This window comes from Notothenia rossii, assembly GCF_949606895.1.
Source record: "Notothenia rossii genome assembly, chromosome: 9".
In the NCBI taxonomy this organism is placed as follows: domain Eukaryota; kingdom Metazoa; phylum Chordata; class Actinopteri; order Perciformes; family Nototheniidae; genus Notothenia; species Notothenia rossii.
This window is the reverse complement of record NC_136907.1, coordinates 68,073,358-68,100,338: the sequence shown is the minus strand read 5'-3', so window position 1 is coordinate 68,100,338 and position 26,981 is coordinate 68,073,358. Positions and strand designations below refer to the sequence as shown.

The 26,981-nt window shown below is 38.8% G+C and overlaps 1 protein-coding gene across 1 annotated transcript; it reads left to right on the top strand.

Annotated features, from left to right (window-relative positions):
* The first annotated feature begins 229 nt into the window (after positions 1 to 229).
* Positions 230 to 18,674, top strand: kiss1ra (KISS1 receptor a). Its single transcript, XM_079649584.1, has 5 exons — positions 230 to 1,443; positions 3,569 to 3,693; positions 12,739 to 12,874; positions 13,066 to 13,304; positions 14,439 to 18,674. Exons 1-5 carry the CDS (start codon positions 1,194 to 1,196, stop codon positions 14,817 to 14,819), a joined length of 1,131 nt encoding a protein of 376 aa, XP_079505710.1. The 5' UTR covers positions 230 to 1,193; the 3' UTR covers positions 14,820 to 18,674.
* The last annotated feature ends 8,307 nt before the right edge of the window (positions 18,675 to 26,981 follow it).

The following is a 26,981-nucleotide window of genomic DNA, read 5'->3' as shown; positions in this document are numbered from 1 at the left end:
GTGTGTGTGTGTGTGTGTGTGTGTGTGTGTGTGTGTGTGTGTGTGTGTGTGTGTGTGTGTGTGTGTGTGTGTGTGTGTGTGTGCGCGTGCGTGCGCTTCCTCTCCCCACTGCATCCGTGTGTCCTTGCTCCTGCTCGTACTATAAAACCGTCAGCATCTCCTTCGCTCTCCGCTGGAGTCGAGGCTGTATTACAGTCGACTCAGCTGTGCCTGGAGAATTAACAATGGCTCGAGATCTTTCCTTTTTTTTTTATCACAGACGGATTTTCCCGGCCATAATTTTGTCAAGGTTATAGAGCAAGTATCAACTCCTACACAACCCATGTCTTCTTTCTTTGATTCAAGTGACTCTTGAATGAAAGGTTAAGACAGAATGAAAAATGCTTGAACCTCACCACAAAGACGAACAGCGGTGGAACAAATTACGCTGAAAACGAACTAATGGAAACAAGTGGATTGATCATTGTTGTTTTTGCATTTGAGGACTGAGCTCAGAGAAGACATCTGTCTGCCTCTCAGCATACACTCTGCACCTCGATAACAAATCCCTGGGGCTGCTTGTTGGGGGGCTTACCTATCTCACAAGTGAGCAACACAGCTTGCTGTAAAGCTCTGAGCAGCGATATTGTGGCGTCAGAAGGACAGTTTTTTTCATCCTACCCGATGTGAAGAGAATAATAATTTCTCCTCTCTCGTCCACTTTCTATTATTCTGTCCGTTATGTTCCTGCTTACAGCTGCACCGGAATGACCACTTATCTGCAACTTCAAGGGTCTTTTCCCAATCTTGTCTCTTCCCATTTCGCCTCTGTCTCCTCCATACTTTTGCCTTTCCATTCACAAAGCAAGCTTCTTCTCTTTTTTAACACCTAACTGCTTTCTTTACTTTTCTTACCATATTCAGTTTTTCTTCAGACACACTCACATCCTAACACATTCTCCATCCTTGGCTTTTCCTACTTTGCACCTTGCACTTTCTTCTACTCTCCTCTCATGCATCTCCCTTGCCTGATTTTTTCCTTTTGAATCTCCATTTTTCTCTCTTTTATTCTCTCTTTTATCAAACCTGAGGTCAGCGAGGACTCATTAACTGACTACATACTAGTTCTCTCCCCTAATTGACACATTTTCTCGAATCGCTGTCGTCCGTACTTTTTCTCTTTCCGTCCCAATTATCCCTCCCGTCCAGTCACAATGTACTCCTCCAAGGAGCTCTCGAACTCCACTGAGCAGGTTTGGATCAATGGCTCCGAAGCAAACTTCTCTCTGCAGAGACGTGGCGACGAGGAAGAGGAAGGAGATCAGCACCCTTTCCTCACAGATGCCTGGCTGGTCCCCCTCTTCTTCTCCCTCATCATGCTGGTCGGGCTGGTGGGAAACTCTCTGGTTATTTATGTCATTTCAAAACACAGACAGATGAGGACGGCGACCAACTTCTACATAGGTGAGCAAAACTAGATTCAAGCAGAGATTTCAGTGGGCTACTGTAGGATGATGACTGTTTCATAAACTCCCAGTGCATCAACATAAAAAAGATCCTTTAGTTATTTAGTACTGGTCGTTATTTCTTTCATCTATCCAGAAACGCTTCTTTGCATGCCAATAGCGAGTTCAAAAGAATTCCAAGGGTTCACAGCCGATGCTTTCTGTTTGCCTAATAGACAGCTATGCATGAAAATGTTTAATTACAGGTTTCATTTTTGCCATTGGAGGGAAAGATAGGTGTCCAGATGTGTCCTGAATAAAAAAATCTAAAGCGATGAAAGTTATCTGTGTGCGTGTTTTTGAAGTCTCAATGCATTCAATTTGGAAAGTCTGATTCGAATGAAAATGTGTGCAAGTAAACAATTGTTTAACGCTCAAGAGCTCAGGGCTTAAAATGTATTTTGCTTGTCTGAGCTTATTCGCAGAGACTTCGCATCCCTGCAGAAAATACATTTGATTTCATGATGCAGTAGGCAATGAAAATGTTAAAAGTACAAACAGGGTATATTGTTGATAATTCAATGCAAGTCCAGCACCAATTTTAACCAAATTTGACAAAAATGTGCTTTCATCCACCATATTAATGTGCATAGTAAGTTGAGTGCATTAATTGAAGCAGTTTGTGTGCCTGATTCTCCAGTCTGATCCCATCAAGCGATATAAGAACTGTGTCTGGGAGATGTCAGTAATCTCAGGTGTGCCAATTGAAACAAGAGCAATCAAAGGAGAGCCTAAATAAATCAAGCACCTTCCTCGTGTTTCCTCTGGTTTTCTGTCCACGCTGCCTTTACTCTGAGTGATTGATTTAAGTGTTGAGAATATATGAATTATAATAATCACAACGGAAAAAATAATAAAAATGCACCTATAGCATGATACATGTTCATAATAATCTGTAGTTTGTGCTATTCTTTGATTTACTGTTGACACCCTTTTAGTCTGTGTTTGCATTTTGCAGCGTGTCTGTGACATGAATTTGATGTTATTTGAGCATTGAATCAGTTTAATATTCAGCAACATTAGATTAGTGGCTGCACCATCTGCCAACCCTCTCAACATAATGATCCAGCTACTATAATGGGATTGGTTCAGCTAATAAAACAAATGAAAAACAAAAACAAAATGTCAGATTAAATAGATACAAATGGAAAGCAAGATCAGACTGCAAATGAAATAACTTCCACCTCTGCTTAGTGTCCTTTCTAAATAGGGATTTATGTTTTTCAATGTGTTCATATGAAGCTGTTGGAAAGGCAATGTGGATTTAAAGGTCCCCTATTATACTGTTTTTCATCAACATATTATAGGTCTCAGATATATACAAAACAGGTCTCTGAAGTGTTTGGCTCCAAATACCAAACAGATCATTGTAGCATTACCCATAATCCCTTCTGTTTCAGCCCTGTTTCAAAAGTGCTGATTCTGCGTTTGTTACTTTAGATGAAAATAAGGAGCCCCTCCCCACGCCCCTCTGAGAGATATTTGGTTAAAAAGAACACAATGGTGCTCTAGGAGGAGATTCAGGTGGTAAGGTGGGGGGGGGTTACTAATGGTTACACAAGCCAAATAATCATCATGACATCATAAAGTGGCCAAAATCTGATCAGCTCATTTTCAGACAGGTTTTTAAATAAATGGATCAGGAAAAAAAAACGTGCTAATTTTTTTCCTGACTTTCAGAATCTCTTTACACAGAGGGGACACATGTTTATGTATAAAAGAAATGAAAAAGTGGATTTTGCATAATAGGTTACTTTTAAATCAAGCATTTGTATGTTTTGGCAAGAGGGGCATCATGTCAGGAATCCGAAAGCATGGACTAACATAATCAGTTTTTTTGTATTGTTGAATCAAAACCAAGAAAAACAGAATAAATTGTTAGATCATTTAGGTTCAAAGTCAAGTAGTTTAGTTATTTGGCTGTTACATATTATACCTTTAAGCTTGCACAAACTGTAAAACGGTACCCCTTTTTGTCAGGAAATTCAAGGTATACTCAATATCCTATGTGTTATTTCACTGACACAACCTTAGATAGCCTATCTTAAGCTACTCCCGATATCCTGAATGTTGTTTGTGTGCAGCGAACCTGGCGGCGACTGACATCATCTTCCTGGTGTGCTGCGTCCCCTTCACTGCCACCCTCTATCCTCTCCCTGGATGGATCTTTGGCAACTTCATGTGCAAATTTGTTGCCTTTCTACAGCAGGTAAAGAATGACTCATGTCTTTTTTTTTCTTACATTACATTACATTGCATATAGCTGACGCTTTTATCCAAAGCGACTCACAATAAGTGCATTCGACCAGGAAGATACAACCTTGAAGAAAACAGAATCATATAAGTACCTCAGGCATCATAGAGCCAAAGATTTCAAGTACACAACCGTAAATACACTTTTTCCTGGATGGGAAATGTGTTTTCACACTCACACAGTAGTGTTATATTGCAGCGATGACATTTTAGTCTTTTGTAACATCAGATGCCCTATCCAAGAGCAGAAAAAAGAGCACTGATTTTCTAACTCAATTATATTCTAGAGCCATCTCTATTCAATTTTTCCTTGAAAAGAGAACAGAAAGAAAGACGTTTCATCGACACAGCACAGTTACATAAATGGATATCCAAGCAACAACCAGTAGAAAAGATGGACAGGAGAAGAAGCACCAAACAAGAGTAACAAATATTTCTACAAGATGCAGTTAACTTTTTAAGAATTATTTAGATTTTGCGAGCATTATACCCTCGTCACTGGTTGTGAGACATTGGTTTTATATTTAGAGAAGAACAGTGTGATGCCTTGAGGTAGTGCTTTCTCCTTGTATACTGGTGACCATTGGAACTATTGGCATGGCAGCATTGTGTGACGCAACCATGTTAGACACAAACGTTTAGCATGTCAACATTGATTCTTCTCTGCATCGTCTACTCTGTGAGCCTGGGCTTCCTACAGTTTCCCAAAACACCCTTGTCTGCAAATGTTTGAAGACACATAGTGTGACTTTTACGAGAAGTATAATTCCAATATTCACTGTTCTTTTACCCTGGTTCAATTTCACCAACCATTAGGAAAGGTAACTGACTTTTTTACAGCAAAAACCTACAATATATTCACCAGTAAGTCGCTAACTTTGTCTTTCTGCAGTTAAGTGCTAAGCAAATTGTGTACAGTGACTTTCTAGAAATAAGAAAGGTGTGATTTAACGACGACAACTTCTATGCAACCAACTTTAAGTTATTCTTTGCTCTGTTTATAGGAAACGATTCATTAGGACTGCAACCTGTTGACTCCATACAGCTTATTTTTACTTATTAAAGAGGATAGCCAATTAAAGTGTGCTTAAATGCACACCGTGTGACAAGCGGTGGGTGTACAGCTCAGACAGTAAAGGGCCACAGTACTCTGCGACATGGTAATTACACTTACCCAGATACTATCAAATGTGATCTACAAAAAATAATCTCAATTGCCATGTAGCTTGACAAGGCTACAATGTCTGAAATACTGTAAGTGGGGGGTTACAAAAGATGGTCAGGTGATGCAAAAATCTAAACATACAGTACGTTGTACCCGGAAGAAAAACTTAAATATGCGACAATTAAATCTATTTATATTTTATTGGCTTACAATTGGACGTCATTCATTCGGAAGCAAGAAAGGAGGAGGGGACAACCTGTCCTATAATCCGATGAAGACATTTTCTTTTGAAAGCAGGATGACTCGATGTTTTCTGCTGACTTCAGCATAAAAGAGTTGGAGAAGTCAATCTGGCTGACAGGCAGGCCACCGTCACTGGCAGGCGGGCAGAAAACGTTAAAAGCTATTTTTAATTAAAAACACAGGTACGTGATTTGGTTTATTCATCTGAGCATGAAGTTTAGTACCCTGTGAGCTTCTGGTGGAACAATGACTCCTTCTGAGGAAGTTGATTGAAGCAATTGCCTGTCAAGCTGGCCTTTTGTAGCTTTTTCTGATTGTCTCTGTATTTCATGCAACTATTCTTCTGTTGCTTTTATCTACAAACCCTTCTTTTTCCTTTAAAACAAATGTTTCAGAAAGGCTGCAGTCGAATAGTCCATTTAGCTTAGGAACCTTCCTAACGGAGTGAAATGACCTGGAAGTCCCTCAGTGGCAGCCATGATAAGTGCCGTTCGAATTCTCTAGAATGATAGGAAAGGAGGTTTCAAACTTCCTTTATAACCTTCTTTAGCTTAGGAACCACTGGACCTCCCTAACCGAAAGGAGAGGAGAAAATTCTGTCCCACAATGCCTTGCAGCCGCAGCATTTGCCGTCACACAACAGTCGGCCGTTCACGGAAATAACCGATTATGACGGAGAAATGATATCATGAAAATTACGGTGCTTATTAAGCTTTTTAAAACGTATGTGGTAACTCGCCAAAGTGCTTTGTTTTGAACGTTCATCAGTATTATGATCAAAAAGAGAAATATGAACGCTTTTACTGAAATTATCAAATAAAGTCAACATTTCACAGTGTTTACTGAGCTGTGTGGGGTTTGTTCAACTTTTAAAAGATGTTTGAATGGTGATATACACAGTGATAGATGTTAAGGACTAACGTTTATAATAAATACATTTGTATTTATTTTAAGATCTTTTCATACGATCATACGTATTGGGATCATTTATTAATGTAGACCGGAGGGAGAGGGTGACGAGCATAAATTTCACTTTCCTTTTTTATTCAAACTTTGGTCATGAAGAATATGTTTCTCTGTTGTCCACGTTCATAAAGCAACAGCATCAGAGCACGGTGCAGAGTCTCTAGATGAGTTTACAGTAGTCCCTCGTTCTTATTATACATCCATGTTGTAGTCTGCTATAGAAAACTGTAGTTTCCATAGTTTCACCACAGCAGCAGGCGCACATTTATGACGTCCGCTGGCGCATCATAAACACGTCGGATAGTGAAAGTGCAGTCGGATTCTCTAAAGTACCGCAGTCTCTTCTCCTAAGTCCTTTTGAATTCTCCTATCGACTATCCCTTAACCCCGTGACGTTTCACTCAGAGGTCAAGGAATAGACGATAGGGTTAGAACTTAGGAGCTGATTTTTGGACTATTCGACTGCAGCCAAAGACCTGCCACCAAACAATATTTCATCCGCAAAAGAGAAAGTTATAAATGTTTTCAATAATTGTAATGAGTCCAACCGCTTTTTTTGCCTTAGTTAAACACACCGGTCATAGAATTCTGGAGCGTTAACCTCAGTACCATCAAACATATCCACAGATTTGATGAAAACATTAGGTGTAGTAAACTGTGACTGCTGTGTTTTACATCCATCCTCACTCTCTGGTAAAGCAACATTACATGACAAATGACCTCTACTGCCATTTAGTCAAGTTGATTCTTGCAAACCAAGGTCTTGAAAGCTTCAGGTTTTTACTACGTTTCCACACATACTGGCTGGCTACATTTGAACAAAGTCAGAGAGATTTAACTAATGTGAGTGAATCAGTCTTTTAAATTGAACAGAGGCTAACTGTTCCTTATCATGTCTGTTGCACTCAAACATGTCAATATTAAACGTGCATATCTGTACAGCCTTGGGTGTATGGTCCCCAGTTCAACTTGTTATTGTTAAAAAAAACATCACCTTAAAAGCATGTTTCAAAACCAGGCAAGTCAGGAACAAACATTTCCAAGAGACACATGAATCTGGTATTTGTCAGATAGTCTGGAAAGGTAGGGCAAATATAAACTAGGCAGTCTGACAAAGATAGAAGTTAAAGTGCAAGACTAATAGATGTAAGAGTGTGAAAAAGGGGTATACTGCAGGACAGGGGAGATGACAGGAGAGTTGAGGCAGTGAAAACACACCAGGAAATATATTGAAACTGGCTGAACTCATGCCACAATAGCTTACATGCCTTCAAACAGAATAATAATATACACTGAAATACCCTATCATTATCTGGGTTTTTTATTCAAAAGGAACGAGTGTAATAAGAAAAAGAGGGGGCTACAATAATAGTACATCCATCCACTCATCGTGTTGGACATTGCCAACTGTTAATTGGTGCTTGATAATCCGCGGAGCTATCCAGCAAACCATTACTGAAAGTGACTATAGGTGAAATAACTGTTTTCACAATAACATGCAGTAAGAGACATTTCCTAAGGTGCACAGAGGCTGATGTAGATCGTATTTTTGGTTAAAAAGCGTTGTCCTCTAGCACCAGCATACACACCATACATTTGGAAACATTGATGTATTGCATTTTGCAGCCTCTTGAGGGGACTAATGGGGAACACGTGAAGCCCCTTTTTCTGTCAGGCCCCCCCTTTGTTGAAAAAAAAAAGTTGGGCCCCCCAATACAAGTCAGGCTCAGTGGCGGCGCCAGAGATTTATTTTGGGGGTGCTGTGGGGTAGCTTGACGTTTCATAGAGGGTGCTCAAACATTTAGGGTTTCCCATTTAGGTACCGGTCGCTACAGTGGAATTTTCTACTGCAACAATCCCCACGCACACAAACAACGTACCCGCGACTGTTACAATGAAGGCTCGATAATCAGCTCACGGCATATAGGTGTAAGCAGGAGTAAAAGTGCTATTTTTATAGGTGGTGTGTTGACCTCACATAGGGGGGTCCGGGGGCAAGCTCCCCCGGGAAGATTTATTTTTAAATATTGAAGTTAAAAGCATTAATCTGGTGCACTTTGAGAGCAAAATGAAGAGATCTATGGATACAACTCTAAACACCCATTTGAAACAGAACTGTAAACAGATTGACTTTTTCTTTATGGATATTTTACAAATCACCCTTTTAAACTTTATTTTTTTTTTACTGTCATATAGTATTTCATACCTGTTTTTCATTTATTCTCTTATTTTTTTATAACTATAATGATCATATAAACGTGTGCGTGACCAAAACGTTTGAGACCCACTGAGATAACACTGAGAGTCCTTTAGCTTAGCACCCCCCCCACCCCTGTCGACAGGGGGTCGCCAGTCTATGGCACTGTTATTTTGGGGGTCGCGGGCTGAAAAGTTTGGGAACCCCTGCTTTAGCTCACTGAGTCTCTCATTCTGACAGGAGAGGACTCTCCTCCACTTTGTTGTTGAAAAAACTCCTTATATCCGTTAGCATAGCTCGCTAGCACCAGAAGCTAACAACAACGACCTCCGGTACCGGTGCGCTCTCTTCTCTCGCTCGCGCACACAAAATGGCTCGTTCCACACACACATACAGAGCCGAGCTTTAATTCAACACAGAGGCCCAGACGTAATAGTACTGTACTGCATCATATTATTTTCGAATCAATAATTTTTCAATTTTTCAATTTATGATTTTTTTTTTCTTTTTTTTTTTTAAGAACCATTTTTCCTCCTTCCCTGGCATGCCTCTGCGCCCCCCACTTTGAGAACCACTGGGTTAGATTTTTATGATACTTTAACCATAAATAATACAATTGCAACCTAAGCATAAATGCCTCCCACTGATCAAAAAAAACTTGTCCCGTTGTTACTTGTAGTAATTGTCCTAACCTCCGTCTGGTTTAGTGAAGTCCAAGACATGTTCATGTACTGATATAAAACGCTTACAGTAATTGAGCAGTACATTGAAATCAATGGGAGATCCATAGAGGAGTGACTGAAATGACAGTTTGAACGTCACAGTGACTGTGACTGTGTTGGCTCGTTTCACACACACACAGAGCCAAGCTTTAATGAAACACAGAGACCCAGACCCAATAGTACTGTATCATATTATTTTCGAATCAATCATTTTTCAAATTATGATTTTTTTTTTGTGTCTGTCATGCCCCCCACTTTGGGAACCACTGTGCTACAGAATCTAATGATGTTGGCATGCTCTTTGTTCATTGGTAAATAATGATGCAAATAAGTTAACTCTGTTAACTATCATGCAGAAAAAAGTTCCTTTTTAGTCTGTTGTTCCCTCTTTTGGTGAAGCAATGTAAGCGGGTGTGACTTGAAAGAATGCTGTTTGTTGACAAGAAAACAAATTATGCCTTCTGTGATTTAATTGATGGTAAAATCTATTTTAATCATTTGACAAAAAACACAAACCTACGCAGAAGCCTGATGCATTTGTTTATGTTGAATGTTTATCTTTCAATGTGCACATTTATAGAAGCTTGTTATATAATTATGTTTGCGTGTGAGGAGCTACATCTGTCCTTTTCATTTTTGTTTCGCCACTTTGAAATACTATCCATCTTCATCTAATGGATCCAAAAAGATAATATCTGCTTTTCACAACTCTTATATCTTCTTCTGGTTTAGAGAGAAGAGCTTGTGCACATAGAGCGTCTATTTTCCAAAACACCTGGTCCGAGATAACAAGCCATAGGGGATCTTCAAATGTTTCGTGACATTCGTTTGCAGCAACACATACAGTAATGCAAGGCAGACATGAAGGGAAAGAAGGGATTACGGGCTTCCTACACTGGCATTAGTTTGGTTAGATACAGCAGTGAGCAGAGATGGACTGACCCGGCTTCTGCAAAGCTTATAGGTTTGCTATACAAGATTTCTGACCAATAAGAAGGACATTTGCGAGTGCATTTCAGGCCCTGCTCCTTTATGCATGCCCTTCAGCAAATATATTTTTCTCTTTTGCCAGCTTTTGCATTATTAAAACAAACCAGAAATAAGTGAAAAATAACCAAACCATCAATTGTACTTGCTCAGACGAGCCAAAGACTATGGCTTGTGAAAGCCCATTCCACTGAACAGACACCATGCATTGAAGATAACAGGGTATAGTCTTTCCTAATGCACCAGGCGCCTCAGCAATTGAGGGATTGCAGCACTCACTTCCTCGGTGGCCTCAACACCAAACTCATCATAACCCTTTCTGGCTCTCTCATCATATCCTTTGAAACAGTCCAAATCTATGAGGGGTAATGGGTGCTGGCTTCAGTCACATAAGAGCTGGAGCGGGAAAGAGGCAGGCACATAGACACAGAGGGACTAAATTAGATTCTCTTTTGAAAAGAGCATAGAGAGAACTTCTGACCTCTCATTTGTCACCTCTGCTGCACATATTTCAAAGAATTTGAAGAGAGGGGATTATTTTGTAAAGAGGGTGAAAAGGAGCGTTTTCTGTCTCATTCTGGTCTCCTGAAACTCAATGTATAATTGTGTGTGAAAGGAATACATCAATAGAGTCAGGAAGCTTTCTACTTTAGGACATAATGACTTAGTTTGGAGCAGAAGGATGTGCGTGGTGAATTATGGAGAAGTGAGTCAAACTCTGCAATACAGGAACATTTCTTAGATAGCATGAATCCCACATTTAGCCTCATGTACAAATTCCTCTGATGTTTCTAAGTTTAATTAAATCAAGCGTCATTAAACGCTATTAAAAACAAAAATTAAGGATTTCTTCATACGCTAATTAAAACTACTTATCACAAAGGCACCTCCTCTCTGCTTTCTGTTTTCTGCATGCTCTCCAGTATAAAAGCACAAGAGCTTATTAGCACAAAAAAAGGTGGGTTATTTTTACAAAAGCTGCTTAAAGTTATCTTTTGCTCTTTAATGAAGGATGATTAACTACAAGGCTTGATGCACAGGACACTGTTAGAAAGGTGTGTGGGCTTTTCTTCTGTTGCAAGGGTTATTTAAGAAATGTGCAATAGGCTCTCGTAGGAAACAACTTCCTCTAATGAGCACACATTCTCAAGCATGTTTACATCTCGTTAAAACTTTACTTGTTGCACTGAAAATAATCACGACATATATACTATAACATTTGCTATATTTCTACGTTTTTGTCTATGAATTCATGCACAGGATTGTCTGTATGAAGCGCTGCATTCATTTTAAGATGTTCTTTCTATAGTAGGTATCAGGTATCAAATTCAGACATAGGTTTAAACTGAAAATGGAATGACAGTGTGGCCACTTGTCCTGTAATTACAATTCCTTGGACTTCAAATACCAAATATATTTGACAGAGCTGGTAAAGAGCTAAAATGCGGACATATTTAAACCATTAAGACAGAGGATGAAGAGATATTTAGTCAGGCAATAGTCAGGAAAAAGCTAACAAGGTCGAAACAGAATGTGCAAACCCTTATATTAGTTCAAGAGATACATGACGTGAGTTGGTAAAGAGAGAGGTCGAAAGCAGTCCACAGGAAACCAAGGACAAATATTGACAATCTGGCTGGGAAGGAGAGGAAATGGGCTGGTTATATTCTGAAGGGCTGATGATGGAAAGTGGAATCAAGTGAGCAGGTAAATGAGAGATTGAGAAGGATAAGTGGGAAAGTCTGAGGGCATTTTCTGGTTATTAATGGAGGCAGAACGATAGGATTAAGGACAGATTTCATTTATTGCAAAGTGTTAGGACTATTGCAAAAACCAAGCAGCTCAAAAATATCAGATTTAAAAACAAAAAAGAAGAAGAAAAAGAAAGAAATCCCATCAAGAAAAGCTTTGGAGTTTTTATTCTCATCTGGGAGATGCTGATATGAAACCATTGTTACAAAAGCGACAGTTCCAGTTTTACGCCGAAGAGGGAAGTTGATCCCGAAGCTTGACGACGTATCTGCTTCATTTAGCTGGTTTTGAATTGGGCTGATGCATGGGATCTTTTTTAAATGTATTGTAAAACAGTGGGCTAGCAAATTCACACTTGTTTTTCTTTGTATTTTTACTGGGCATTCATTCAATCTCAGTGTAGATGCAACATGTTTTCAAAACAGTATCTGTCTAAGTACATAAAAATAAGTTTACACATAAAAGAGATAAGCGATTTCAAATGTGGCTTCGACTTCAGCAAGAACACAGCGTGATGTTAATCTAATAATTCTTTGTTCTGCCAAAAAGATTTGGAGGAAAACTTTATACACTGAAAAAACTTATGTCAACACATTTTACATCACTGTATGAGGTTAGTTGAAAGCAATAATATTAAATTGAACCAATTCGAAATTTAAGATTATTGCTTTCAACTAACCTAATACAGTTATGTGAAATATGTTGACATAATACATTTAATTAAAGTCAATGCTTCAGTGTTTTCAGTGTAGTTGTCTGTATGCTAATTGAAAATGTTCTTTCTAGCTAGCTAAGTGCCTTAGAGTTGGAGCTTACTGTAGGCAGATACTTAATGAACAACATTTCCTCATAATGCTGATTAAAAGTAACATATCTCCCAAAATACATTTGCTCTAACAAAATAGTAAAATTAGTAGAAAGTAGAATATTTGTGCTAATCATGTGGACATGTTTTACTGTGCTTCCAAGGTGACCGTCCAAGCCACCTGTATAACACTGACAGCCATGAGCGGGGACCGCTGTTACGTCACAATCTACCCTCTGAAATCTCTGCGCCACCGCACCCCGAGAGTAGCCATGATTGTCAGCATCTGCATTTGGATCGGTACGTTCTGCTCATTTAATGAAAAACTCTCTCCCGCCATTTCCCCTAGGTACATTTAATCTTCCTGTTTTAATTTATTCCCCACTGAGTAAATGAATAATTAGGACCAATTGTATATGAAGTAGGCACGGGAATTAACATTTATGATGATTTCATCTACTTCAACTAACACATTCATCGTCCTTTCACAGGCTCTTTCATTCTGTCAACCCCAATTTTAATGTACCAGCGTATAGAGGAGGGTTACTGGTACGGGCCGAGGCAGTACTGCATGGAGAGGTTTCCCTCAAAGACACACGAGAGGGCTTTCATCCTCTACCAGTTTATTGCTGCTTACCTGCTGCCTGTCCTCACCATTTCCTTCTGCTACACTCTGATGGTGAAGCGGGTGGGCCAGCCCACTGTGGAGCCAGTAGACAACAACTATCAGGTATGCACAGGGTTCGTTTTGCTAATTAAAAGTGTAAAAGCTCTTCTGTTCTACATACTGGGACTGTCTTTATAATACTTCTTAACTTTTCTTTAATTTTGTCTGCGATGAAAGTGTCTTTTAAAACACCTTCCTTTTAAGAATTGTTGAATAATAACAAAGGATTTAATGACTTCTGTAAAAGGTGTCACTCAAAACAAATATAAGATAAGTATAACCCAACGACGCAGTTTCCCTTAGCTCTATGCAGCGTCTCTTAGTTATTTAGTTTAGATTTAAAGCCTGAAACTTGATTTAGCTCCTGCTCCCCACTCTGATATTGATTTCTGAAAAATCACTATCTGCTCCCTGCTCTGCACCAAATGAGAAGCAGACAAAGTTAATGACTAGCTGGCGAACATATTGGAACATTCAGCATGAGCCGGATGTTTCACTCAGAGATTGGTAGAGACAAAAAGCAGAGGTAAAATCATCAGGTGGTCAAAGTACTCTGTTTGGTATTTCACTTTAACTCTCCTAACAACATATTTAACATAACACAGACTAGATCCCTAGAGACCCCAATAACAAACCAATGTAAAAAAAAAAACATCATCTAGGGAGCGTTAATGAAATCCTTTTCAAAACATTATGTTTAACATGAAGATAAACATAATTTCCGTGTATGTAACTGTTTGAACGAAGGTTTGTAGTATTAACTTTAGGGTTAGTAGGATATTCAAAGGGACATTTAAGATGTTTCATAATGTAACATTGGACCATATGGATGCTACCAACAAGTGCAATGCAGGTAAGTGAGAGTTTAGCTAGGATACATAGAACATTCTTCTTATTATGATCTCATTATAGTCACAATCCTGCTCAATAACATCCACAAACAAAGATATTGTCAATTAACATATTTACTTACAAATCCTGTGTCAAACCATCTCTGCAAAGAAGGATGGCCACGGATTCAACACTAGTGATTCCCATTCTCTGCACACCATGAAAATATCTCTCTCTGAGCTACACTTCCTTTTTTATGACAACTTCCTGTCCAACAGGAACTTAAAGCTGCTATACCAAAACTTCCAGAAGATTTCGCTATTAAGCCTGAATTTAATACTATAATACTCATCTTGTCCTCCTCAGGTCAATCTCCTGTCTGAGAGAACTATCAGTATCAGGAGTAAAATCTCCAAGATGGTGGTAGTAATCGTCCTCCTCTTTGCCATTTGCTGGGGTCCCATCCAGATCTTCATCCTCTTCCAGTCTTTCTATCCCAACTTCCGGCCCACCTACGCCACATACAAGATCAAGACGTGGGCTAACTGCATGTCCTACGCCAACTCTTCGGTCAACCCCATCGTTTACGGTTTCATGGGAGCCACCTTCCAAAAGTCCTTCAGGAAAACCTTCCCGTTTCTGTTCAAGCACAAGGTCAGAGATAGCAGCATGGCTTCCAGGACTGCCAACGCTGAGATCAAGTTTGTTGCTGCAGAGGAAGGCAACAATAACAATGCAACAAATTGAATCTAACAGTTAAAAAAAAGCAAGAAGGAAATACATGTTTCTATAAAGAGGCGATACCGCAAGAAGACAATTACATTAAAATAAGTATTCAGAGAGGAACTGGATAGTGGCAAAAGGAGAGACTCTGTTTGGCAGACATGTTTTAGTTTTGTTTACAACTCATCAACAAAATGATGTGGGGAAACGCAGACTCATTATACATGTGGAAACTGACAGTGTTTGGCACACTGTTACCTGTTTGACTGCCAAGGCCAGGCAGTGCTATTGGCACATCATCCATTGAGCTGCCACACATATCGCCAAACAACAGAAGACAGCCGTAGACCTCCCTGTAAGGCCATGGCTGCAGATTTGGTATAAACTATTCGGCATTTGGACAGTTGAAGATATGATGTATTCTATTATGAGAATATTGTATTTTGGAAATGACACAAGGCTGAATGTGCATTTTTACATGGACAACGAATACACTCAAACAGATGCCAATGGACAATGTAATGTGTTTCTATCACTGGAGATAAAGGTGTCTGCCATTGTGGGAAAACATTTCTTAAAGGTGCAGTGTGACATTTTATTTTCTTGAAGACAGGAACATAAAAGCTTTGTGAACACTCTCATGTCTGAATGTTAAATATAAAGCTAGAGGCAGATGAGATTATTTTAGTTTAGCATATAGACTGGCCCTGTCCAAAGTTTAAAAAAAACGTTTATAATCTGACCAGGAGCTCGACAGCTCAGAAAATAAAGAATATTTGATTTGTTATCAAAGGCTGTTGTTCTTTTAAGAAATAGTTGCAGCTCAAAACGCCCCATAAATAGAGAAAAATCTTAGGAGGTGAATACCTACTACTGTATGAACCTTTTTTTGCATCTTTGATCTTCCTAATTTCTGGTAATTTATCTACTGTCTGTTATAAAAGCAGACACAACCTACAAATGTAATCTTAAGATTTCTATACACAACATAAACAGTGTTAATTGGCTTATTTCTGAATTTCAGATAAAACTAAGATACTGTAGCTAATACTCCTTAATTCCAGCCTGTATGCTAATGTACGGTATTTAGATAATATTGAAAATAATGTAAATATTAGATTTTTTTAAATCTCACTTGGCACTTAATAATACTGACATTCCATTTTTTTATGTAATTGATGTGCTCTCCTCTTTTCGTTTTCTTAAACGCAACATGAAAGCTCTCAAGCACAAATCCCAAAATGTTATACCATGTTGTTTAAAAATCGGTCTATTAATGTTTCTTCATTTGTTATCTGTAGTTTTCATCTGAAATAATGTGGGACCAATTGTACCAATACCTCCTTTTAGTGTGTCTCAAGTAGAGGATATTATGACGGAGATGGTAACACACAAGCCGGCATCTGAATAGTGAGTAGGATGTTAGTTATTTATATATATATATTCTATACAGTAACAGTAAGCTCAGGATAACAAGAGATAACAACATTTATTTTTGGTGGGAGTGTAAAGAAGCAAAGCCAGCATCAATTTCTCTCCTGCCATGACTGTGATGAGCGGAGGCAGGGGTTACGACCAGTGAAGCATAGACAGTGTTTACCTTTCCTTTGTGTCCCACACACCAACATTCACACTTTCCTCAAAACATGTGCAGGCTGTAGACACCTGCACACACAAAGGCATGCACTTTCACCTGGTACAACGTGGAATCGGCTGCCACATCTTTGAGAAACAACCTTTTATGATCTTGTCAGGTTGAACTAAATTCTAACAGGTTGAGGCCACACAAGACATGTTTTGAAAGGCTAATTTGAAGGAAACCTTGTAAAGAGAGCAGCTGTCTGAAGATGAAAATACAGGCTGTCATTGATAATAAAAACCCTGCCAGCTCTTCACTCCTAGATGCAGTCCTTTTCTATCCATCCCACATAGTGACATTCAAAAGCAGCTTCACAGAAAACCTGCTAATGCAATTCTCATTTACATTTTAGATGCTGTTGGACGTGCTGTCATCAGGGCTCCATTTGAATTACATGAGAGTTTTTTGAATGTTTTTAAATGCCAGGATCAGCCATAAAACAAAACAAGAATGATTAAGTGAGAACGTGTTTTGGTACATTTTGCAAAAGGAAGAAGACAAACTCTTATCTATGACCACCTCTATGTAATCTGTTCAGAACTATATGTAACCCTGAATACAGTTTGCAGTCCAAAGTAGCTACACAAATTAAAATGATTTTACATTTTCAAAAAGAAACCTTGACTATAATTTAATTTAAATTGGCTGGTCTACTTGAGCAGTTAGTCATAACCTCCATCTTTAACCTTAATAAAAATAAATGTCCTTTAGTTTCATCTGCGCATTTAGCATTGAATAAATGACGTGGTATGAGTGCCTCGCAAAGCCATTTATTTTGTATCTGAGTACTTCTGTCAAACATGGCTGAACATGTTGAATGTAATGCAAATGGCCGCTTGCTGCTTTTTAATATATGCTACTTGTGCTGCATCTTTTCCATAGAGAGTACTGTGCATTCATTAAGACGGAAGTCATCTATAATATGTATGTTTTCTGCGTTTCATTAACAATTCTCATGTTTCTATTATTCTGATATTGTGATTCTTCTACATGTGTGTTATAGTTGTGTGGAAAAATATTCACCTGCCTCAACCTTGAACGAAACAGCTGAGTAAGCATTAAATGTTTTGGCAAATTGTTGCATTCAAATCTGTTGTTGAACAGAAGGAATGAGGTAATGGAAGAATTTAAACTGTAACTCATTGTGTGGGTGCTTTTGTTGAACCATGCATAACCTCTATTATCTAAAGTCATGTTTTGCAGTTGTTCTGTGAATCATCTGGAAAAGTGTGTTTCTTTCTCTATGGCCATTAAACAAAGAAATAAATGCTGCTTACTGGTTGATTCTGAGAAAAATATTACCGAAGTAATGATTCAAAATCTTATGAAGACGTGCATTTTGGTAACAGTACTTAATACATTACACGAACAGGAGGACAAACACAAAGTGTATCAGTGCACCGTAAGCACCTTTTTATTTTATTTGGATGGATTTATTTTGCTAATGTCTGGTTAATATCCATCAAAAGTATTACTTAGTATTTATTGGGTTAATTGTTTCCTTACATGCTTTACCAAAAATAAAAGTAGTTGGTAGTCGTAGTTTGAAATGTCTTACAGACATTCATGGATGTATCTGAGGATGAGCTAACTTTTAATAGTGTCACCAGCAGGTCAATGTTTTTAATTATCTAGTTAAGTAATCAACAACAAAAAAGTTAGCGAGACATTCGTAGTTCCCAGATGATGTACCATACAGACTTTAGAGAACCTGACTTTTCCTCTAGTGCCACTACAAGATTGTGATGTTAGATTAGGAAAGTCATGGTCCTCAGATAATTGAATGGTAACAAATTACATTCTCTGACATTTCCTCAAGAGCCATCATAAGGTAAACAAATCAATATGTCCGATACTTTTAATATGACCACATAACCCTACAAAAAAGTGCATCCCCCTAGACCAGGGGTATGAAACTCAATTTCAACTCGGGCCACATTAGCATCATGGTTGCACTGAAAGGGCCAGTTTTATATATAAGACTATATAAGAATAAATATATAAATATTTAATATATATAAAATAATGTATTATATTACATTATTGCCTCTGCATTGGATTATTATCGGATAGGGTAATAACTTCATAATTAACTACGTCTGAAAGAAGTCTAGGGCAAACAATTGCAAGTCTCTTCAGTGTGCATGTTACAAAATGATTTAAAAAGATAAGCCAAATTCTGAAAAAAAAAAAAAAAAAAAAAGTGCAATTTTGAGGAAAAAGTAACATTTTGGAAAAAATTGTCATTCAGATAAAAAAAATCAAATTTAAGATGCATTGTGGGACATGTAGTTTATGGGCAATGTGCTTCTGTAAAGCGGCATGTAACCGTATAATAAACATATTATATTCTTTGCAAGCTCTTGTGGGGCCACATGAAAGGAAGTCGCGGGCCGGATTTGGCCCCCGGGCCTTGAGTTTGACACCCCTGCCCTAGACACTATGTTCAGTGCTTCATTGCTAACAGCATAAACAAGTGAGTACACATCACAACAGGACAAGGAAGGACATCGGAAGAGATACGATTTAATCCAGTAAAGAAGTGGAGGGAAATATCTGCCAAATATGAGACAGATGAAATGGAGAAACAGTTTTCTGGAAGGTGAAGTCCTCCAGACGTCCTTCTCAGTGCCGTGGCATTTGACCGTTAAGTGTTGGAGAATCTATAGATAATAATAAAAGCTTTATCTTTAAATGTCAGAGATTCATTTAAATATCATGGTGAGAGACGTCAGTGAATGTTTTAATTATTTTGTGTTGAGTCATAAGTATCTTTGTACAATAAAGCAGTCCTATGGTACCTAATGGAAAACTTAACAAAAGAACATTCCCCATTACTCATTTTCAGATGCTTGAAAAACAACAAAACGAAACAGACAATAATGGAACAACAACAACAACAACCATCACTCACCATTCCTCAACAGAAGATCTGCCCACGCTGTGCAACTATGTGCTTGGTTGATGATGACACTAATAACAATTACTAGTCCTTGCTCCATTGTTTGTCATTGTTGTCCATTTACCAAGGGCGGAAAAAAACGCATATACAGTGAAGGGACTTCTACCGTTCACAGCCAGTATGAGCTGAATAAAGGCTCCATTGAACATCAAGAGGAATGTGGGAGGCTTGATTCATAAAATGGATGAGCCAGTGACGTAAAAGGCTGCAGGACACAGGACATGTGTTGTTTTTGTTCTCGGTGTATTGTAGCAAGCGTGATTTTCTACGAGACATCTCTTATGTTATGTTGTTATGCATTTATCCTGTATAGATTCTATATAGACATTACAGCTTTTCTGAATTACATTTCAAACTAAAACTATGATGGAAAAAGTATTGTTGATAACTAGTTTCCAAAGTACAAAATCCTGTCATGCTTTTTGACCTGAGAGCAGGAGCAGGAACAGAAAAAAGGTCAATTTATCCCCAAATAGCTCAATTTAGGGTTAGGGTTAGGGTTACCTCCTAGATTGGGCAAGTTAAGCCACTAGACTTTTTTTTAATTGAAGTCATATTTTCATGGCCCTTTGTGACAGATGCATTATTATCATTCTGATTGACAGAAGACTTCCTGAAATAACGGTTGATGTTGTCATCTGACTTCAATCTAATTCTTCCTTGCTTATGGGACAACATAATCAAAATTGGCTCATCTTACCCCACTCTCCCCTAATTAATAAAATAACGGTTTTATTTGGTTTTGTTTTTATCACCATCGGTAGCACAGTTTAGCTCAGACACTTATCTTCAACTCGCCCAACAGGATGCCCATATGAACCCAAACCTTAATATTTCGATAATTATTACCAATATTTATTGCCCTATATTTTGCTCTTGCAAAGCATTAAATTACAAATCAGATACCATCGACAAGTTGGACTAAAAGGATGCAACAGCCTCTCCACAGTGCAAAACTCTGTTGAGCGTTTTCACTCCGGGGCGTTTTCACTCTGGGGCTTTATACTTTCTATTAATACTTTCTACTTTCTATTTTTAATTCATTCTTTCCATTTGTACGTAATACTTTCTATTTGTAGTCTCTGGCTGTTCACCACAGATTCAAGCGGTTTTCTCTTGGTTGAACAACTCCTCTTTGTGCTGTGAGTACTTCAAGCACATTGCAAAAAAATAGACCAATCCTGGGGAAATAATTCAATAGAAAGCAACACAATTAATGAACCAGTTTTCTCAGTGATGCTGTCATTTTGTTCACAGCCAAACCCACAGTGCTGGAGATGGAATATATTCTATTAAACGAGGGTCTAAATAACCAATGGGTTTTGCTTCTTTGCAAGGTTTTAGTAGACTGTCTGGAGTGCTCTCTAACGTCGATAGGTTGGAATGTTTAATATTCAGAATTAACATTGCTCTCCTTTAAATAAAAGCAACTCAGCACCTTCATTTTTAAACTAGGGACTTTAACTCAATAGTGTTTACTTTATTATCCTGTTACTCTTTAAGAACCCTTATCAGACTATGTTTGAGTAGCCCATGTTGGTACAATCAACATTTTATGTCTGAAATATTTAAACTTTTGTGTACCTTTGGTCCCGGTCTTTTGTTATTGTTTGCACTCCAGCCTTTGTAAAGATAAAAAGATATTACATAAAATTGTGTTCCAAAAGTTTGAGGTAATGTTCATTTTCCAATGATTTAAAATACGACATTTACATGTGTTGGGTGGGTCACACCTTCTTTGAGAAAAAAACTATTCATGTCCCTGTTGTCCCTCATTTGCATTCCCAGACTCGTTGTTTTGTGTTGTCCAAGGTCGTGAGAGACGAAAAGCATCTTCTCTGTTACTTTGTGCTTCATTTCAACTGAGATATCTCACCAATTGTTGCAGCAGTGCTCCCTTTCAGTTACCTTGGCAGCAGCTCTTTAGGCAAGCAGAATAAAATAGATACTGAGGAACTTTAAGATCTATCAATAGCCTGAAAAGTGTCGTTACACATCTTCAAATTAGGTGTTGTGTTTCATCTAATAGACTTTTTTAGACCTCAAAAAGCCTGTCACCTGCCTGTCAATATAACACAAACCAATGTACATGATTAATAATATCATCTTGTTGGATGTGTTGCTCCCAAAGGAAATTAATCTTGGGATAAGAAATGTAACAACATAGGGGAAAAATGCTCCATAGAAAAGCCGGGAGACATGCGACAGTTGCTATTTACCATCGTGTTCCAAGCCTTGACAGCTAACTGAAAGTTAGACAGAGTAAGACCATTCATTTTAAGTCACTTAGACACAGCCAGTATTTTCATGCCAGTGCCTGCTGGTAAATGGAGTTGAATTTATGCAGAGTGAGTTTAGGAGCTAATTGTGTGGTCAACAGGCAATTCATCACTCACTACGGAGACTGAGATAATGAATCAAAGTTCAACCTGTCGATGCGTCTGACTCAGATTATCTTGACCTCGCAGTATGAGATGTCTACAGAGAGAAACGCCTGACAACTCAAGTCTTTTTCTCTCTTCCTCTGTATAACGACGATCAAAGCACTTACCTGAAATTACTGCTGGAAGCAATTTGATCTCTATGCTAGTCCAAAAGGGATTTTCTCCTGCTGCTTGTCACTTTCCTTAATAACCCAATCTTTAACAATGTGTGTTAAGATCAGTGCATGTCCATCCACCAGTGTTTATTCCCCTTTAAAATGTATCAAATGAATTGCCTGAAATTACACTAAAAGTCTAAAATCACATTTTGTTCATGCCTGGCTGAGGTGGTTGGTGTTTTGTTAAAAACAGAGTGTGAAAAAGTGCAGTTAAAATGGAAAGAAAATCAATAAATGAAGCAATTAAATGGGTAGGAAAGGAAATGTTTTGAAAACATCAGATCACTGTGGACCTTGAGGGAACATTCCTCTTTAAACAAACATAAATTCCTTATTTCCATCACATTTTCTACTCGGTTTTCTATCTTTTGATGTTTTCACTTGACCTTTCTCTTCTTCTGTCATGGTCTAATGGCAAAAGACTGGAGAATAAGCACTACCAGAAAATATAGGGACGAACCCTGTCTTGCAGATTGATACCAAAATGTTTCTAAAAAGACAAGACAGTGCCTGCCTCTTTATATGGATTAGAGTCTAAATCAATAACAATTCATGAGTTGCAACAAGTTCAATTGAGCTGAATAGCTTGTGCGATTCAGTAGAGCTGTTTTTTAGTCCCATTTCTCCCACGTTGATGAGAGTGGCAGCGCTATGGTTGAGTTCATTTAGCTTGAATGAGATGCTGGGGAGCTCCTCAGCTCCAAAGCCCACGACGCGAGAGCAGTTTTCAATTGGAACAAAGAGATTACTATATGAAGGTAGTAGCAGTCAGAGGGAGCAATAAGATAAGGAAGACATGACGTGAATATAAGTGGCATGATCCTGAAGAGGGAGGCAGAGAGTCAGAGTCACCTGGGGAAACACTTCGGTGCACAGCAGAAAATCACTGTGAGAAAAACTGGATGTCTGGCAGAGAGGGCTAATGATCTGTGGTGGTTTTTCTTGGCAACGGCGCAGGCTTTGTGGAAGAAAACTGTTTTGTATGGAGCATGTTTGTGTGGACCGACTCCGACTCAAACTGCGACAAAAACATCAGTATGACTGTTGTCACCACTGCTTCGCTTCTGGCCCCCAAAAACCACACCAGATGATTTGGGGGCCCCATGTGTAATGGAGCAATTGGGCTAAGCTGACATATTTCTTCGCCTCAGAAGATTGGTGCATATAAACTTGATGGTAATTCGAACTCAGGCGACACAAGCAAGACGTTTTTCATTGTCATGTGGAGGTGGAAATTGACTTGTGGTCTTTGCCTTCATGCACTTGCAATACACATAAAATAACAAAAATCAAAGTTGTGCAATCCTGGGTGGCCTGGCCTTGTAAAATACAGCAAATAAAGCTGATGACAGAAGCCTCAGCCAAAATATTCTGAGGCCATTTCCAACCTGAGGGCTTTCCTGAGCCTTCATCACACTTAAAGTAGTGAAAATTAAAGGTGCAGCTGCTGTAATTTAAACTCTTTCTTTCTCTCTTTTTTCCTTTCCCAAGAAGCAAGATGAAGGATGACGACAGCGGGTTAGCAAAGAATTGTCAGATGAGGGTTACAGGGGGAAAATGATTGTCAGCGGTGGAAAGGCAGAGACGGTCAGACACAAAGAGGCCTTTCTCCCAGCAAGCTGAGCTGCCTCACGTCACAACACGAGCAGGAAACCAAACCAGCAGCAGCAGCGGCACCACCTTGCCCCTGGGACTGAAAGTGTTTCGAGACACAGAGGTGGAGGAACGTTTGGGGAACGAGGGAAAAGGGGAAAAGAAAGGGGTCTGGGATATTTAATGAAACCCAATATCCTGTCTCTCGTCTAAAAATAAATGAAGCACATGAACACAACGTAGTATGTGTGTGTTTGCATATGACGTATATCCTAAGTCGTGTGAGAGAGCAGTATTCATTACCCAGGTTTATTTGAGCTGAAAAATGAATATTGTATCCCCCTCCTACACACACACACACACACACACACACACACACACACACACACACACACACACACACACACACACACACACACACACACACACACACACACACACACACACACACACACACACACACACACACACACACACACACACACACACACACACACACACACACACACACACACACAACCACACTCTAGGAGGTGAGGTAACACCAAGTGTGCACCACTGACTGAGTGCGTGTAAAGGTGGAAAGTCAGTTTGATTATGGAAACTATACAGACCATCGACTCACCTCTTTACAGGCAATTAAATGGTAGACTGGGTCTGAGCAATTAAATGGTGAATTTAAACTTTAGAGCTGCATATTTTCCCTCAGTGTTATTCTAAGCGTGTGTGTGTGTGTGTGTGTGTGTGTGTGTGTGTGTGTGTGTGTGTGTGTGTGTGTGTGTGTGTGTGTGTGTGTGTGTGTGTGTGTGTGTGTGTGTGTGTGTGTGTGTGTGTGTGTGTGTGTGAAGGTACGTGTCCCTAATGTTTTCTCCCCTAGAGTGGCACTCAGATGAAGATGTCACTTTACTACAATTAAATTAAATACAAATATGTATAGCAACAGAGTAGCTTAATACACCAAATGCAATGGATGCAGAGGATAATAATGAGAGTTATACTGGTATAGGAAGCTTATGACATGATATTGGAATAAAGAACATTTGAAGTAGCTTGTAGACTACAGATATCAATGAGGATAAATAACTGTATTACATATATCATGGCATACCTTTAGTTTCATTTTTGTTCAAGATGTACATTAGATTTTTGCAATGGATTACAAGAGTTGTTTGTTAAAAAGCAAAAATCCAACATAAACAGGGAGTCATTTTCAAGCTTTAGCATTATTTCCAAAATAATAGTGGAAAACATCCAATTGAGTTTTACATATTTGATGCTCTAATGTTAGCATTATGTTTGTTTAAGGTGTGTTTTTATAGGATTTTATAATAACACACTTTACCATTTACATCCATTTTAAACTACATTTTAATGTTAGGTAAATGTTTTGACCATATTCCTTTACACTTTTTTTGAAATTCTCTTTTTATTCAGCTTTTCACATGTTTACAGTCATAGATAATACAATATTCTCTGTAAGCCTTCTGTAGTTAACAATGAAATCACAAATCAAATGTACATGTTTGTGGATAACACAGAGGCAGGCCTCACTGACCTTCAAACATGCTATAACATGATATACAGTACGAACAGGCAGGGTTATGGGGGTGTACCTGCAACTTTTTCAAACAACGGGGGCATAGAAAAAAATATAATATCAATTTTTCCCATCTTGACAAAAATATGCAGTCTCAAAGCAAGGGTTATCCTTTCCATCTTAAAAATATCATACACAATGTCAATCCACTCATCCAAAGCAGGTTTTCCTGGTTTTAACCACATTCTGGTGATGGCCTTCTTGCAGGCAGCACTCCGGATTTGAAACAGATATTTATCTTTAGAGGAAAACATTTCTGGTGGTAAAGCACCCAAATATAACGATTCAAATGTTAATGGCATGTCCACCTGAAAAACTTTTTGTAAAACTCCATGAACCTGCTGCCAGAAAGGATTCAATGATGTGCAAGACCAGAATATATAAAAAATCCTTTACACTTTACATTATTTTTTTTGCTATTGTGTCATTTATCGATCAATGGGGAATTACATTGAATAATTGACCTGAACATTCTTCTCTTTAAAACGTACTATTTATTTGTTGGTATTTAACTTTCCCTTTCCATATAGACTATTGTTTTTAAAATAGAAAACCAAACAATCCTTTGGCTCGCATTTCTCTTTGCAAACATGCTCCAGGGTTGTATGCACGGATATTATTTGTCTAACCTGCCTGTCCCTCGCGGGCTGTGAACTTGTCAAGGTCCTCACGTCTTAAAAACTTCAAATTCAAGGGAGGGAATTGCTGTGTTTTGTTTAGCTGAGCTGAATACAAAAAACAACGATGTGACGTGGGTATGTATTGCATTCACGTCATGTGGGACCGAGGTAAAAATTCCCATGGCCTCCATTTTGCATTTATCTCATAGTTTAAAAAGGACAGTATGTTCACATACACACATGAACACACACCGCACAGCGAGCGCATACATTAACATAAAACTCTTTGTCAGTTACAACCTTTCACCTTCACGAGATCCTTCCTTGGCGCCCTTAAATGAGGCAGGTAACCTTTACCTCACCTGGAAGCTATTAAAGCATCATACTGCAGTGAGAACATGTTTGTTTATTGTTTACTTGTCTATGTACTCGTACTGAATGTACAGAGTGAGCATGCAGGGGAGCATGCCAAAGCACCTGGAGCAAGGCAGGTATTATTAGAGATGGTGCCATAGACACTTAAAATGCAGCCACTCTGTCTAGTACCGACACACCTGTCTGGGCACAGATCAGACCTGTTTGTGTGTGTTTGTGTGTGTGTGTGTGTGTGTGTGTGTGTGTGTGTGTGTGTGTGTGTGTGTGTGTGTGTGTGTGTGTGTGTGTGTGTGTGTGTGTGTGTGTGTGTGTGTGTGTGTGTGTGTGTGTGTGTGTGTGTGTGTGTGTGTGTGTGTGTGTGTGTATATGATTGTCCCTTTTGGGATGTTTGACAAAGCCCAGGTTCACCCATCATTGAGCGTTTCATGTTCTCTTCTTTCATTCGAGATGTACAGGGAGTGGCCCTGTCAAGTCACCTTCAGTTTTCTTTACCACACATTTATTAGAGATGTTGGAATTTATCACTCGACTGCCTCTCTGCACTTTTATCTCCCTTTTCCTTCATGTTTTCCAACACAACACATTGGCGTGTTGAGCACAGCTGACACAGGGGTGATGAACAATGAAATGGTGGAGTTCAGGTGTCCTTCTCGCATCATCCCACTCACCTGAACTCTGTGTCACTTTTACCTCACACACTACGTAGATGCCTGTGTAATAATGTGCTTCAGTAATTGCACCCCTGTTTTCCCCTCTGATTAAGTTTATTCTGTCTAAAGTTGTTTGTTTTTCCATCTG